The sequence below is a fragment of the Onthophagus taurus genome, chromosome 10 (assembly GCF_036711975.1).
Source record: "Onthophagus taurus isolate NC chromosome 10, IU_Otau_3.0, whole genome shotgun sequence".
Taxonomy (NCBI): Eukaryota; Metazoa; Arthropoda; class Insecta; order Coleoptera; family Scarabaeidae; genus Onthophagus; species Onthophagus taurus.
Window position 1 is genome coordinate 9,664,605 of NC_091975.1, and position 15,785 is coordinate 9,680,389.

A 15,785-nucleotide genomic window follows, 5' to 3' on the forward strand; every position below is an offset into this window, starting at 1 on the left:
TGAAATAAGTTTCATTCCCTAATTTCAATAAATACGGCTTCCAGGAATTTTTAAATTAGCATCTTTTTTGACACTTTTAGGTTATACGAAAATGTAAGTTTTGTTTCAACATTTTTTTTCTTAATATTTTTCCAATCCAACCTATCAATTATTATACATCATTTTAAAGAGAAAGCTTTGAGCTTTAATTTGAAATAAGTTTAATTCCTTAATTTCAATAAATACGGCTTCCAGGAATTTTTATATTAGCATCTTTTTTGATTTAGGTTATACGAAAATGTAAGTTTTATTTCAACATTTTTTTCTCAATATTTTTCCACTACAACCCAACAATTATTATACATCATTTTAAAGAGAAAGCTTTGAGCTTGAATTTAAAATAAATTTCATTCCTTAATTTCAATAAATACGGCTTCCAGGAATTTTTAAATTAGCATCTTTTTTTGATACTTTTAGGTTATACGAAAATGTAAGTTTTATTTCAACATTTTTTTTCTCAATATTTTTCCATTACAACCCAACAATTATTATACATCATTTTAAAGAGAAAGCTTTGAGCTTTAATTTGAAATAAGATTCATTTCTTAATTTCAATAAACACGGCTTCCAGGAATTTTTAAATTAGCATCTTTTTTGACACTTTTAGGTTATACGAAAATGTAAGTTTTATTTCAACTTTTTTTTTCTCAATATTTTTCCATTACAACCCAACAATTATTATACATCATTTTAAAGAGAAAGCTTTGAGCTTTAATTTGAAATAAGTTTCATTCCTTAATTTCAATAAATACGGCTTCCAGGAATTTTTAAATTATCATCTTTTTTGATAGTTTTAGGTTATACGAAAATGTAAGTTTTATTTCAACATTTTTTTCTCAATATTTTTCCACTACAACCCAACAATTATTATACATCATTTTAAAGAGAAAGCTTTGAGCTTGAATTTAAAATAAATTTCATTCCTTAATTTCAATAAATACGGCTTCCAGGAATTTTTAAATTAGCATCTTTTTTTGATACTTTTAGGTTATACGAAAATGTAAGTTTTATTTCAACATTTTTTTTCTCAATATTTTTCCATTACAACCCAACAATTATTATAGATCATTTTAAAGAGAAAGCTTCGAGCTTTAATTTGAAATAAGTTTCATTCCTTAATTTCAATAAACACGGCTTCCAGAAATTTTTAATTTATCATCTTTTTTGATACTTTTAGGTTATACGAAAATGTAAGTTTTGTTTCAACTTTTTTTTTCTCAATATTTTTCCAATCCAACCTATCAACTATTATACATCAATTTAAAGAGAAAGCTTTAAGCTTCAATTTAGAATAAGCCTCATTCATTAATTTCAATAAACACGGCTTCCAGGAATTTTTAAATTAGCATCTTTTTTGACACTTTTAGGTTATACGAAAATGTAAGTTTTATTTCAACATTTTTTTTCTTAATATTTTTCCATTACAACCCAACAATTATTATACATCACTTTAAAGAGAAAGCTTTGAGCTTTAATTTGAAATAAGTTTCATTTCTTAATTTCAATAAATACGGTTTCCAGGAATTTTTAAATTAGCATCTTTTTGACACTTTTAGGTTATACAAAAATGTAAGTTTTATTTCAACATTTTTTTTCTCAATATTTTTCCAATCCAACCCAACAATTATTATACATCATTTTAAAGAGAAAGCTTTGAGCTTTAATTTGAAATAAGTTTCATTCCTTAATTTCAATAAATACGGCTTCCAGGAATTTTTAAATTAGCATCTTTTTTGATAGTTTTAGGTTATACGAAAATGTAAGTTTTGTTTCAACATTTTTTTTTAAATATTTTTCCAATCCAACCCAACAATTATTATACATCATTTTAAAGAGAAAGCTTTGAGCTTTAATTTGAAATAAGTTTCATTTCTTAATTTCAATAAATACGGCTTCCAGGAATTTTTAAATTAGCATCTTTTTTGACACATTTAGGTTATACGAAAATGTAAGTTTTGTTTCAACATTTTTTTTCTTAATATTTTTCCAATCCAACCCATCAATTATTATACATCATAGCAAAGAGAAAGCTTTGAGCTTCAATTTAGAATAAGCCTCATTCATTAATTTCAATAAACACGGCTTCCAGGAATTTTTAAATTAGCATCTTTTTTGACACTTTTAGGTTATACGAAAATGTAAGTTTTGTTTCAACATTTTTTTTTTCAATATTTTTCCAATCCAACCCAACAATTATTATACATCATTTTAAAGAGAAAGCTTTGAGCTTTAATTTGAAATAAGTTTCATTTCTTAATTTCAATAAACCCGGCTTCCAGGAATTTTTAAATTAGCATCTTTTTTGACACTTTTAGGTTATACGAAAATGTAAGTTTTATTTCAACTTTTTTTTTCTCAATATTTTTCCATTACAACCCAACAATTATTATACATCATTTTAAAGAGAAAGCTTTGAGCTTTAATTTGAAATAAGTTTCATTCCTTAATTTCAATAAATACGGCTTCCAGGAATTTTTAAATTAGCATCTTTTTTGATAGTTTTAGGTTATACGAAAATGTAAGTTTTATTTCAACATTTTTTTTCTCAATATTTTTCCAATCCAACCCATCAATTATTATACATCATTGTAAAGAGAAAGCTTTGAACTTCAATTTAGAATAAGCCTCATTCATTAATTTCAATAAACACGGCTTCCACGAATTTTTAAATTAGCATCTTTTTTGACACTTTTAGGTTATACGAAAATGTAAGTTTTGTTTCAACATTTTTTTTCTCAATATTTTTCCATTACAACCCAACAATTATTATACATCATTTTAAAGAGAAAGCTTTGAGCTTTAATTTGAAATAAGTTTCATTTCTTAATTTCAATAAATACGGCTTCCAGGAATTTTTGAATTTTCATCTTTTTCGACGAATATGTTTTTTCTCAATATTCTATCAGATTTTCGTCGTTCTGTAAGTACAGGTCTGATAAATAAATATTCAAATTTACTGCGTGCACGAAAATATCGTAGCGCAAGTTCAAAAGAAAGAGGAAGTCTGCCAAAGCTAGACCCCACTCAAAAGGTACTGCGTGCAATGTTTATTTATGTTGTAATGTGATGAAAGAATGCATATTTTGCTAAAATTGATTCCAAAGGCCTCTACTGAGCGTATTTTGATAGCGTTTTAATTCTGCCACAAAGTTTCAAAATATTTGACTTCTTGAGACACAAAGGGTTAAGCTTTAATTTGCTATCTCTTTTCGTTTTAATTAATTCACAAACGTAACATAACCTAAGAAACGTAAACTTTTTCAATGTAAAGCTTAGTGATCACGATTATATAGCTTTAAGGTCATGTCATAATTAAGGAATGAATGAATTGATATATTAAAATGTTTCGTACCTATATCATATAAACTATAACAGGTTTTATGTAGCGCACCAGAATAAAATTCCAATCCGATGATGGCGAAAATAACGATGGCAAACAATACCAACAACCCTATTTGTAGCAATGGTGCCATTGCTTTGATGATGGACTTCAAGACGACTTGCAAACCTAACGGAAATGTAAATTGATTATCGAAGCAAGATAACCCACACTCGGATTATTAGATATATCGAGTTTGATAGAACAAAAAAAAAATTATAAGGAAATAATAAAATGATAAAAGAAATAGAATAAATTAATAAACGAAAATATGTTATAGAAGTGGTGTGTTAAAAGTATTTTTTGTCTAATCAGCGCGCTACGACAGTAACTGAGAGAAGCGTAATAAGTCATATGAAAAGCTACTAAAGTAGATACTAAAACGTTACGCCTTTTGTCTACTCGTCAGTTGCTAAAGTAGTTGTAATGTATCTTGTGGTTAGTTAACTACGTGGAGGGTGTAGGTCCTTATTGATTCCGAATGATGTATAAAGATTTTTAATGCAATGATTAACTTTGGATCAATATGGACCCGCGCCTTCGGTGGGTGCAAACGTGGGATATTTACTCACTAGGAATGCCAGAGACTAGCTTGAGAGGTCTAAGCACACGAATAGCGCGTAACGTGCGCAGGTCCACTGCAATGATTTCTTGGGGGAACATCGTTAGAAACCTGCAAAAGTACTAGCCTCTAGCTAACTACTCCAACCACTAATTTCCTCTAAAATTCTAGTTTTAAATCCGTCCACTAAAACAACGGCAGTAGTAACAGTAGTAAGTCAATGGGTAACTGTAATTAGTAACATAATCTAAATATGGTGAACCAGTATCGGTTGTAATATCTATGGATTCTTTATCTGATTTTTTTTGCTGGAATTTTGTTAAGAAAAGAAAATTATAAGCTAACATCCTTATTATAACTTATTATCGTAAGTAATAATAATAATAATAAAGTTAATAAAAAGTTTTTGCGTTAATTAATAAGATTGTTGGCTTAAAATTTCGACCGTGTTTAAACAATTGAGTTTTGAACTCTTAATTAATTAAAATTAATCATAAACAATGCTCGAAATGGATAGAATTAAAATTGGCCAATAGAGAGTATTAAATCAATAGATATCTGCAGAAATCTGCAAACTTCGCTCTACTGTGGTGAATCAAGCAACAAATTTCACGTGAATTTCATACAGTATCCTTAATAAAATAAATTAAAACAACTTGTGTATGTATATAACACCGGAAAAGGGCGAGTTGATAAAATGTTGTCATTGAAAATTCGATATCCAAATTAAAAATGAACGTATTCAAAAAAGTGGGCGACGTTTTAGGTCAGTAAACTTGCCGCGTAAATTTATCGATCAGCACAACTGACTGCATTGCATGTCGACGAATTTGTATCGAATTTACAGTTTGATAGAAACGTTTTTATTAAGTAAGAATATTTTATTAACACGTCCCAATCGGTATTTACTAATTAACTACTCAAATAAACAACAATATAGTAATAATAAGAATTAATCGAGCATTAGTCGAGCAGTGTCTACCATTTACCAAAAAAAGTAAAGGAGCAAATATAATAGTAACAACCATGCAACTTTTTTAGCCTTTTTGACCCATAAGTCAATATAAGGCGGTTTTATACCGTTCTAAGTAAAAGGAAAAGAGTTCAATTTCAACTGTTTACCCTACGGCTTATAGAAAAAAGTATCAATAACAAATAACAGTGAGGTGTGTCTCAAATTAATACAGTAAAACCTCGACTTCTATTTAACACATTTACGAGTACCCGAGTTGTCTATAACACTAGACGTAGAACTAGAAATAACCAAAATCCCATAAAATTACTGAAATAAATACACAGTTTATGGATTTTTGATTGAATTTAAAAAAAATTTCAAACTTCAATATTATTTTATGGAATTTTAATCAAACTTATAGGAATAAAATTATTTCAATGGACTTCTTGGAATTAAATCAAAACGTCACAAAATGAAATTCCATGAAGTTGTGGGAGATTTTTACTCGCATTTATCAAAAATGGTCTTAAAATGCAACATTACAGTATGAAATTTTGATAAAGCTTCACAAAATTCTCAAAAAAATTGTTGTTAATACTTGACGTTTCAGTGGAACTTCAATAAAATTCCATAAAAATATTTAAAACCGTTATTAAATCAAAGAAAGCTTCAAACCTTCACTTAAATTCCATGGAATATACTTGATATATTTAAATTTCGGTGGAAGCGCTAAAATTCAATAAAATTGCGGGAATAAAAACACAATTCATGGATATGTAAAAGAAAATTGGATTAATAATTTTTTCTGCTAAATGAGAATTCTGTAAAATTACAAAGAATCGTAAAAAATTGATTTCTTGGAAAATGATTATGAAATTTTCCTCATTTATCAATTAATGTATGCTCTTTCCAATAAACTAAACCGTTTTAGAAAATTTCCTTTAGTTTTTGAGATATTAAGATTTTATCTGCATCGAATTTTTTTATCATTATTAAAAATTCGTTGAAACTTAAAAAATCGTGAAAAATCGATTTCTTGGAAAATACTTATAAAATTTTCACCGATTATTAATGAACGCATCCTCTTTTTAATAAACAAAATCATTTTGGAAAGTCTCTTTTATTTTTTGAGATATAAATTTTTTAATGAAATCAATTTTTTGTCCTAAATTAGAATTACAAAAAAGCGTAAAAAATTGATTGCTTGGAAAATGATTATGAAATTTTCCCCATTTATTAATTATTGTATGCTCTTTCTAATAAACAAAACCGTTTTGGAAAATCTCTTTTAGTTTTTGAGATATTAACTTTTTAATTTAATCGATATTATTAAAACTTCTTTGAAACTAAAAAAATCGTGAAAAATCGGCTTCTTGGAAAATGCTTATGAAATTTTCACCGATTAGTAATGAACGCATACTCTTTCGAATAAATAAAATCGTTTTGGAAAGTGTCTTTTATTTTTTGAGATATAAATTTTTTAATGAAATCAATTTTTTCTCCGAAATTAGAATTCTCTAAAATTACAAAAAAGAAAATAAGAAGAAAATAATTATGAAACTTTCCCCATTTATCAATTAATGTATGGTCTTTCCAATAAACTAAACCGTTTTAGAAAATTTCCTTTAGTTTTTGAGATATTAAGATTTTAACTGCATCGAATTTTTTTATCATTATTAAAAATTTGTTGAAACTTAAAGAATCGTGAAAAATCGATTTCTTGGAAAATACTTATAAAATTTTCACCGATTATTAAGGAATGGATGCTCTTTCCAATAAACAAAACCGTTTTGGAAAATCTCTTTTATTTTGTGAGATATAAATTTTTTAATGAAATCAATTTTTTTCTGCTAAATAAGAATTCTGTAAAATTACAAAAAATCGTAAAAAATTGATTACTTGGAAAATGATTATGAAATTTTCCCCATTTATTAATTATTGTATGCTCTTTCCAATGAACTAAACCGTGTTGGAAAATCTTTTTTAGTTTTTGAGATATTAACTTTTTAATTTAATCGATATTATTAAAAATTCTTTGAAACTAAAAAAATCGTGAAAAATCGGCTTCTTGGAAAATGCTTATGAAATTTTCACCGATTATTAATGAACGCATACTGTTTCTAATAAATAAAATCGTTTTGGAAAGTCTCTTTTATTTTTTGAGATATAAATTTTTTAATGAAATCAATTTTTTTCTGTTAAATGAGAATTCTTTAAAATTACAAAAAAGCGTAAAAAATTGATTACTTGGAAAATGATTATGAAATTTTCACCATTTATCAATTAATGTATGCTCTTCCCAATAAACTAAACCGTTTTAGAAAATTTCCTTTAGTTTTTGAGATATTAAGATTTTAACTGCATCGAATTTTTTTATCATTATTAAAAATTCGTTGAAACTTAAAAAATCGTGAAAAATCGATTTCTTGGAAAATACTTATAAAATTTTCACCGATTATTAAGGAATGGATGCTCTTTCCAATAAACAAAACCGTTTTGGAAAATCTCTTTTATTTTGTGAGATATAAATTTTTCAATGAAATCAATTTTTTTCTGCTAAATGAGAATTCTTTAAAATTACAAAAAAGCGTAAAAAATTGATTGCTTGGAAAATGATTATGAAATTTTCCCCATTTATTAATTATTGTATGCTCTTTCCAATAAACTAAACCGTTTTAGAAAATCTCTTTTAGTTTTTGAGATATTAACTTTTTAATTTAATCGATATTATTAAAAATTCTTTGAAACTAAAAAAATCGTGAAAAATCGGCTTCTTGGAAAATGTTTATGAAATTTTCACCGATTATTAATGCACGCATACTCTTTCGAATAAATAAAATCGTTTTGGAAAGACTCTTTTATTTTTTGAGATATAAATTTTTTAATGAAATCAATTTTTTCTCCTAAATTAGAATTCTCTAAAATTACAAAAAAGCGTAAAAAATTGATTTCTTGGAAAATGATTATGAAATTTTCCCAATTTATCAATTAATGTATGCTCTTTCCAATAAACTAAACCGCTTTAAAAAATTTCTTTTAGTTTTTGAGATATTAAGATTTTAACTGCATGGAATTTTTTTATCATTATTAAAAATTCGTTGAAACTTAAAAAATCGTGAAAAATCGATTTCTTGGAAAATACTTATAACATTTTCACCGATTATTAAGGAATGGATGCTCTTTCCAATAAACAAACCCGTTTTGGAAAATCTCTTTTATTCTGTGAGATATAAATTTTTTAATGAAATCAATTTTTTTCTGCTAAATGAGAATTCTTTAAAATTACAAAAAAGCGTAAAAAATTGATTACTTGGAAAATGATTATGAAATTTTCCCCATTTATAAATTATTGTATGCTCTTTCTAATAAACAAAACCGTTTTGGAAAATCTCTTTTAGTTTTTGAGATATTAACTTTTTAATTTAATCGATATTATTAAAAATTCTTTGAAATTAAAAAAATCGTGAAAAATCGGCTTCTTGGAAAATGCTTATGAAATTTTCACCGATTATTAATGAACGCATACTCTTTCGAATAAATAAAATCGTTTTGGAAAGTCTCTTTTATTTTTTGAGATATAAATTTTTTAATGAAATCAATTTTTTCTCCTAAATTAGAATTCTCTAAAATTACAAAAAAACGTAAAAAATTGATTTCTTGGAAAATGATTATGAAATTTTCCCAATTTATCAATTAATGTATGCTCTTTCCAATAAACTAAACCGCTTTAAAAAATTTCTTTTAGTTTTTGAGATATTAAGATTTTAACTGCATGGAATTTTTTTATCATTATTAAAAATTCGTTGAAACTTAAAAAATCGTGAAAAATCGATTTCTTGGAAAATACTTATAACATTTTCACCGATTATTAAGGAATGGATGCTCTTTCCAATAAACAAACCCGTTTTGGAAAATCTCTTTTATTTTGTGAGATATAAATTTTTTAATGAAATCAATTTTTTTCTGCTAAATGAGAATTCTTTAAAATTACAAAAAAGCGTAAAAAATTGATTACTTGGAAAATGATTATGAAATTTTCCCCATTTATTAATTATTGTATGCTCTTTCTAATAAACAAAACCGTTTTGGAAAATCTCTTTAAGTTTTTGAGATATTATCTTTTTAATTTAACCGATATTATTAAAAATTCTTTGAAATTAAAAAAATCGTGAAAAATCGGCTTCTTGGAAAATGCTTATAAAATTTTTACCGATTATTAATGAACGCATACTCTTTCGAATAAATAAAATCGTTTTGGAAAGTCTCTTTTATTTTTTGAGATATAAATTTTTTAATGAAATCAATTTTTTCTCCGAAATTAGAATTCTCTAAAATTACAAAAAAGAAAATAAGAAGAAAATAATTATAAAACTTTCCCCATTTATCAATTAATGTATGGTCTTTCCAATAAACTAAACCGTTTTAAAAAATATCTTTTAGTTTTTGAGATATTAAGATTTTAACTGCATCGAATTTTTTTATCATTATTAAAAATTCGTTGAAACTTAAAAAATCGTGAAAAATTGATTTCTTGGAAAATACTTATAAAATTTTTACCGATTATTAATGAACGCATGCTCTTTCTAATAAACAAAATCGTTTTGGAAAGTCTCTTTTATTTTTTGAGATATAAATTTTTTAATGAAATCAATTTTTTCTCCGAAATTAGAATTCTCTAAAATTACAAAAAAGAAAATAAGAAGAAAATAATTATGAAACTTTCCCCATTTATCAATTAATGTATGGTCTTTCCAATAAACTAAACCGTTTTAAAAAATATCTTTTAGTTTTTGAGATATTAAGATTTTAACTGCATCGATTTTTTTTATCATTATTAAAAATTCGTTGAAACTTAAAAAATCGAGAAAAATCGATTTCTTCGAAAATACTTATAAAATTTTCACCGATTATTAAGAAATGGATGCTCTTTCCAATAAATAAAATCGTTTTGGAAAGTCTCTTTTATTTTTTGAGATATAAATTTTTTAATGAAATCAATTTTTTTCTGCTAAATAAGAATTCTGTAAAATTACAAAAAATCGTAAAAAATTGATTTCTTGAAAAATGATTATGAAATTTTCACCATTTATTAATTATTGTATGCTCTTTCTAATAAACAAAACCGTTTTGGAAAATCTCTTTTAGTTTTTGAGATATTAACTTTTTAATTTATTCGATATTATTAAAAATTCTTTGAAACTAAAAAAATCGTGAAAAATCGGCTTATTGGAAAATGCTTATGAAATTTTCACCGATTATTAATGAATGGAAAATCTCTTTAATTTTTTGAGAATACGTAAAAACTTCAATATTATTGTAAGGAATTTTGGTCAAACTTCCCAAAATTCTTAAAACTAAAATAAAATAGCAAATTCCAATAAAATTCCATGAAGTTGTGAAAGTTATATTCATAATAATTATAATAATTTTATACGTATTTATTAAAAAATATTCTGATGAACCTAATTCTTTAGTCTGAAGATGCATGAAACATTCTAGTCCTAGGTCTAATGTTAGTTCTAGTTTTAATTGTTATTCAGCGTTAGATCTTTATTGAAGTAAAAGTGGAACTAACACTAGACCTAAACCTAGAAACATTCGGATTTAGTTGTCTTAAGAGACATACGGCTTACCCGAATATATCTAGTTGTAAGTCCAGTGTTAGTTGTAGTGCTAGTATAAACTCTAGTTTTAGTTTTTATTCAATTAAAAAATTTTCATTTAATTCATTTACTTATCGAGGTTTTACTGTACTTTAATTTAATAGTATAAAGTAATAATCGAGAAACACACCCAAAAAAAATGAACAGAAAACCAAAATAATCTATTTCTCTATATCGAAATAACGCAACGTTAAAACGAGAATAATCTAAAGTCGACTGCGCTACATCGGTCCGTACTGAGGAGCTAAATAGAGACAGATAGTATAACGTGTGTTTCTGGCGGTGTCTGAGTAAACAAATCGTTATCTCGGGTGGTTTTTTTTCAATTATTTTTTTTAGATTACGGCGTCCTTACTTGGTATCCTAGAAACAAGCTTCAACGGCCTCAACACTCGAAAAGACCTCAACATCCGCAGGTCTACGTCGACGTTGGCCTCGGCAAATATAGTCATAGACCTAAGGCGAGAACCAATAACACAATTCGCATGATTCAGAATGATTTTTTTTGCGTCATCAAGAGGTTCTCCTACGAATACTGGGCTAAACCTAAATTACCTATTAAACTGGTTCTGGTAATTTTCTCATTAAAAAAAAAATGGTTCGTCTAAAACTAAGAGGGAATGAATTTACTCACCCTGTGAGTACAACGAAAAAGTCCATGATGTTCCAAATGTTTCTCAAATATGATCCACGGTGGAAAACGAAACCTAACGCTAATATCTTCAGTGAAGCTTCAACGCAGAATATTCCAAGAAAGTATACCTCTGTTGCTTCCTAAAAATAAATTATTTAAATAAATATCGAATTGTGAAGAAAATGAGAAAATTCAATCAATAAGTAATTTGGTCTCGGCCAATTCAAACTCGCCCCGTTCGATAATGAATACCATTAAACGAATTAAGCACACTACCAATGTGGCGCCTACGCCCCCATTCCGCTAATTAAACTAAATTTAGCTAAATCTACACGAAAACAAACAAAAAATACTTACTAATTTTTGTGCCAGCACAGTCTTATCGTGATTGGGCAAGTGCTCTTCGAGTGCCAGCACCACACAGTTGGCAATGATTGTCAAAAGAACGGCATATTCGAACGGAGTAAAATCAAAGTTAAGAAAATATTATATGATAATTGTGTCATAATTGTATGTATTAAAGGATATGGCCACTCGATGATGAAGCGAGTGTATCTACGGATGGGGTTCTCCTCCGAGAACAGGAACAGCGAGGTGGGCCCCTGCCCGGCCGTCGCGCTCGCGCCCCCCATTCTATCAGCTGCGCCCGCCGCCACCTGATGGTGTAGCTGGACCGCTTGCTGCTGTTGCTGCTGAGCGGCTGCTTCCTGCGCTGCGGCCAACCTGAAACAACGTCAATAAATTAGTACCTATAATCTCGTCAACAACGAAATTCAATCACATACATTAAAATTTTAAACTCAAATTGAGATAACATCAATTTTATGTTATCTGATAATGTGTAGTCAAAAAACTTTGAAGTATTATCCAATTTTTTTGCAACAACCAGAGATTAAACTCGATTAAGACTCTGCAAGATTCAGTGACTTTGAAGGGTTCATGCATTCTAGCCCCATTATAGTCCAAGTACTAGCTCATATAAAATAGACGCCATTAGTACACAGAGGTACATAGTTTGTTGTTTTTTACTTTTGCCAGGAAATACCACACCAACGAATAAGAATGTTTAAGTAATGCGACGCAACTCCCAAAATCCAACGGAAACCTGAACACAAGCAACGAAGCAAGTTTGCTAATGCTGATGGAGCTCAATTTATCACTCAAAAATCTCAAAAATTAAGAAATTGTTGCTAATCTGGTTTGGCACTTATTATTTGATGACCTACTTTGGTGACGACGATTACAAGATTATGTTTACCAAGTCAGCCATTGAGTTGAAACCTTTCTAGTAGGAGCAGAACTGCTCTTGAATGAAGACTTTATGACTAACAAAACTATGTTCATAAGATATATATGAGGAGAAGTCTTAATAGAAGAACTCTAACAAGAAAACTTGTATAGAAAATGAAAATGTTTCGTAAAATAACGGAAAAAACTAGAACATACATATTTGGATTAAAAGACAGAAAGGACTAAAAACTTCCTACATTAAAATTTTAAACTCAAATTGAGATAACAAATCAATTTTATGCTATCTGATAATGTGTAGTCAAAAAACTTTGAAGTATTATCCAATTTTTTTGCAACAACCAGAGATTAAACTCGATTAAGACTCTGCAAGATTCAGTGACTTTGAAGGGTTCATGCATTCTAGCCCCATTATAGTCCAAGTACTAGCTCATATAAAATAGACGCCATTAGTACACAGATGTACATAGTTTGTTATTTTTTACTTTTGCCAGGAAATACCACACCAAGGAATAAGAATGTTTAAGTAATGCGACGCAACTCCCAAAATACAACGGAAACTTGAACACAAGCAACGAAGCAAGTTTGCTAATGCTGATGTAGCTCAATTTATCACTAAAAAATCTCAAAAATTAAGAAATTGTTGCTAATCTGGTTTGGCACTTACTATTTGATGACCTACTTTGGTGACGACGATTACAAGATTATGTTTACCAAGTCAGCCATTGAGTTGCAACCTTTCTAGTAGGAGCAGAACTGCTCTTGAATGAAGACTTTATGACTAACAAAACTATGTCCATAAGATATATATGAGGAGAAGTCTTAATAGAAGAACTCTAAACAAGAAAACTTGTATATGAAAATGTTTCGTATAATAACGGAAAAAACTAGAACATACATATTTGGATTAAAAGACAGAAAGGACTAAAAACTTCCTACATTAAAATTTTAAACTCAAATTGAGATAACAAATCAATTTTATGTTATCTGATAATGTGTAGTCAAAAAACTTTGAAGTATTATCCAATTTTTTTGCAACAACCAGAGATTAACTCGATTAAGACTCTGCAAGATTCAGTGACTTTGAAGGGTTCATGCATTCTAGCCCCATTATAGTCCAAGTACTAGCTCATATAAAATAGACGCCATTAGTACACAGAGGTACATAGTTTGTTGTTTTTTACTTTTGCCAGGAAATACCACACCAACGAATAAGAATGTTTAAGTAATGCGACGCAACTCCCAAAATCCAACGGAAACCTGAACACAAGCAACGAAGCAAGTTTGCTAATGCTGATGGAGCTCAATTTATCACTCAAAAATCTCAAAAATTAAGAAATTCTTGCTAATCTGGGTTGGCACTTATTATTTGATGACCTACTTTGGTGACGACGATTACAAGATTATGTTTACCAAGTCAGCCATTGAGTTGCAACCTTTCTAGTAGGAGCAGAACTGCTCTTGAATGAAGACTTTATGACTAACAAAACTATGTTCATAAGATATATATGAGGAGACGTCTTAATAGAAGAACTCTAACAAGAAAACTTGTATAGAAAATGAAAATGTTTCGTATAATAACGAAAAAAACTAGAAAATACATATTTGGATTAAAAGACAGAAAGGACTAAAAACTTCCTACATTAAAATTTTAAACTCAAATTGAGATAACAAATCAATTTTATGTTATCTGATAATGTGTAGTCAAAAAACTTTGAAGTATTATCCAATTTTTTTGCAACAACCAGAGATTAAACTCGATTAAGACTCTGCAAGATTCAGTGACTTTGAAGGGTTCATGCATTCTAGCCCCATTATAGTCCAAGTACTAACTCGCTCATATAAAATAGACGCCATTAGTATACAGAGGTACATAGTTTGTTGTTTTTTTTACTTTTGCCAGGAAATACCACACCATCGAATAAGAATGTTTAAGTAATGCGACGCAACTCCCAAAATCCAACGGAAACCTGAACACAAGCAATGAAGCAAGTTTGCTAATGCTGATGGAGCTCAATTTATCACTCAAAAATCTCAAAAAATAAGAAATTGTTGCTAATCTGGTGAAGCTCAGTTTGGCACTTATTACAAGATTATGTTTACCAAGTCAGCCATTGAGTTGAAACCTTTCTAGTAGGAGCAGAACTGCTACAACAGCTTCTGAAAATCTTATGAAGACTTTATGACTAACAAAACTATGTCCATAAGAACCGACACAAAGCAAGGACATGTAGAGGACAATAAATTAAGATGATTTATCTCTATACCAAGTTGTACCTCTGAGGAGTTATAGGCTTTCAAAGTTGGATCTTAAATTTTTAAAACATTGAATATCTTCGTAATACATTAAGCTAGAAAAACCAAAAATACCGAGGGTATTAATTGGTAGCAAGTTGAGACCAATTGAGGCATTTCAAAGGGTCGATTAAGGGTGATGGTTCCCTAAATTTTGGCAGATTTTTTTAACCTTTTTGTGGATTTAATACGTTATTACCTCATTTCATGTGGAATTTAATTCTAAAACTTTTTTTACTCTTACTATTTTTTAAAAAACATTGTCGTTTTCATAAAAAAACTCAAAAAACCAAAGACGCGTATCTTGTTAATGCTACTTAAAATCATCAAAAATTCAGTAGTCGGCTGTGAAATGGTACGTAATTTGAGGAATAAACTGTTTATTATGAACTAAAAAGACATCATCCATAAACAAATTTAGTTTAGGCATAATAATTTTCTAGTGATAAAGAGAAAATCCCCAAAATCTCAAAATTAAGTACTTTTGGTTTTAAAATCGATCATAACTCAAGAATGAAAGGTGATGACGAAAAGTTTTTTAGGAATAAATTGTTTATTATGAACTAAAAATATATTATTGATAAACAGATTTTGTTTAGATGTAATGATTTTCTAGTGATAAAGAGAAAATCCCCATAATGTCACAATTGAGTACTTTTGTTATCAAAATCGATCATTCCTCAAAAATTAATTGTGATGGAGATAAGCTTTTTTGAAATAAATTGTTTATTATGAACTAAAAAAATATCATCCATAAACAAATTTAGTTTAGGTATAATGATTTTCTAGTAATAAAGAAAAAATCACCAAAATGTTAAAATTGAGTACTTTTGGTATTAAAATAGATCATAACTCAAAAATTAAAGGTGATGGAGAAAAGTTTATTTGAAATAAATTGTTTATTATGAACTAAAAGGACATTACTCATAAACAGATTTGGTTTAGTTATAATGATTTTCTAATGATAAAAAGAGAAAACCATCGAAATATCAAAATTGAGTACTTTTGGT

At 28.0% G+C, this 15,785-nt stretch overlaps 1 protein-coding gene across 5 annotated transcripts in view; it reads right to left on the bottom strand.

Moving 5' to 3' along the window:
* The window catches only part of LOC111419830 (calcium voltage-gated channel subunit cacophony), a 147,420-nt gene that overhangs the window by 57,985 nt on the left and 73,650 nt on the right, over positions 1-15,785 (bottom strand). For 4 of the 5 annotated variants that reach the window (XM_071199453.1, XM_071199456.1, XM_071199454.1 and 1 more), the window contains 5 exons: positions 11,761-11,955; positions 11,590-11,695; positions 11,233-11,372; positions 3,991-4,091; positions 3,392-3,547 (listed from right to left, as the gene is read on the bottom strand). In XM_071199453.1, coding sequence (XP_071055554.1) covers positions 3,392-3,547; positions 3,991-4,091; positions 11,233-11,372; positions 11,590-11,695; positions 11,761-11,955 — 698 coding nt within the window. Of the gene's footprint in view, positions 1-3,391; positions 3,548-3,990; positions 4,092-10,953; positions 11,055-11,232; positions 11,373-11,589; positions 11,696-11,760; positions 11,956-15,785 lie in introns of all 5 variants that reach the window. The other variant, XM_071199452.1, reaches the window with a different exon arrangement.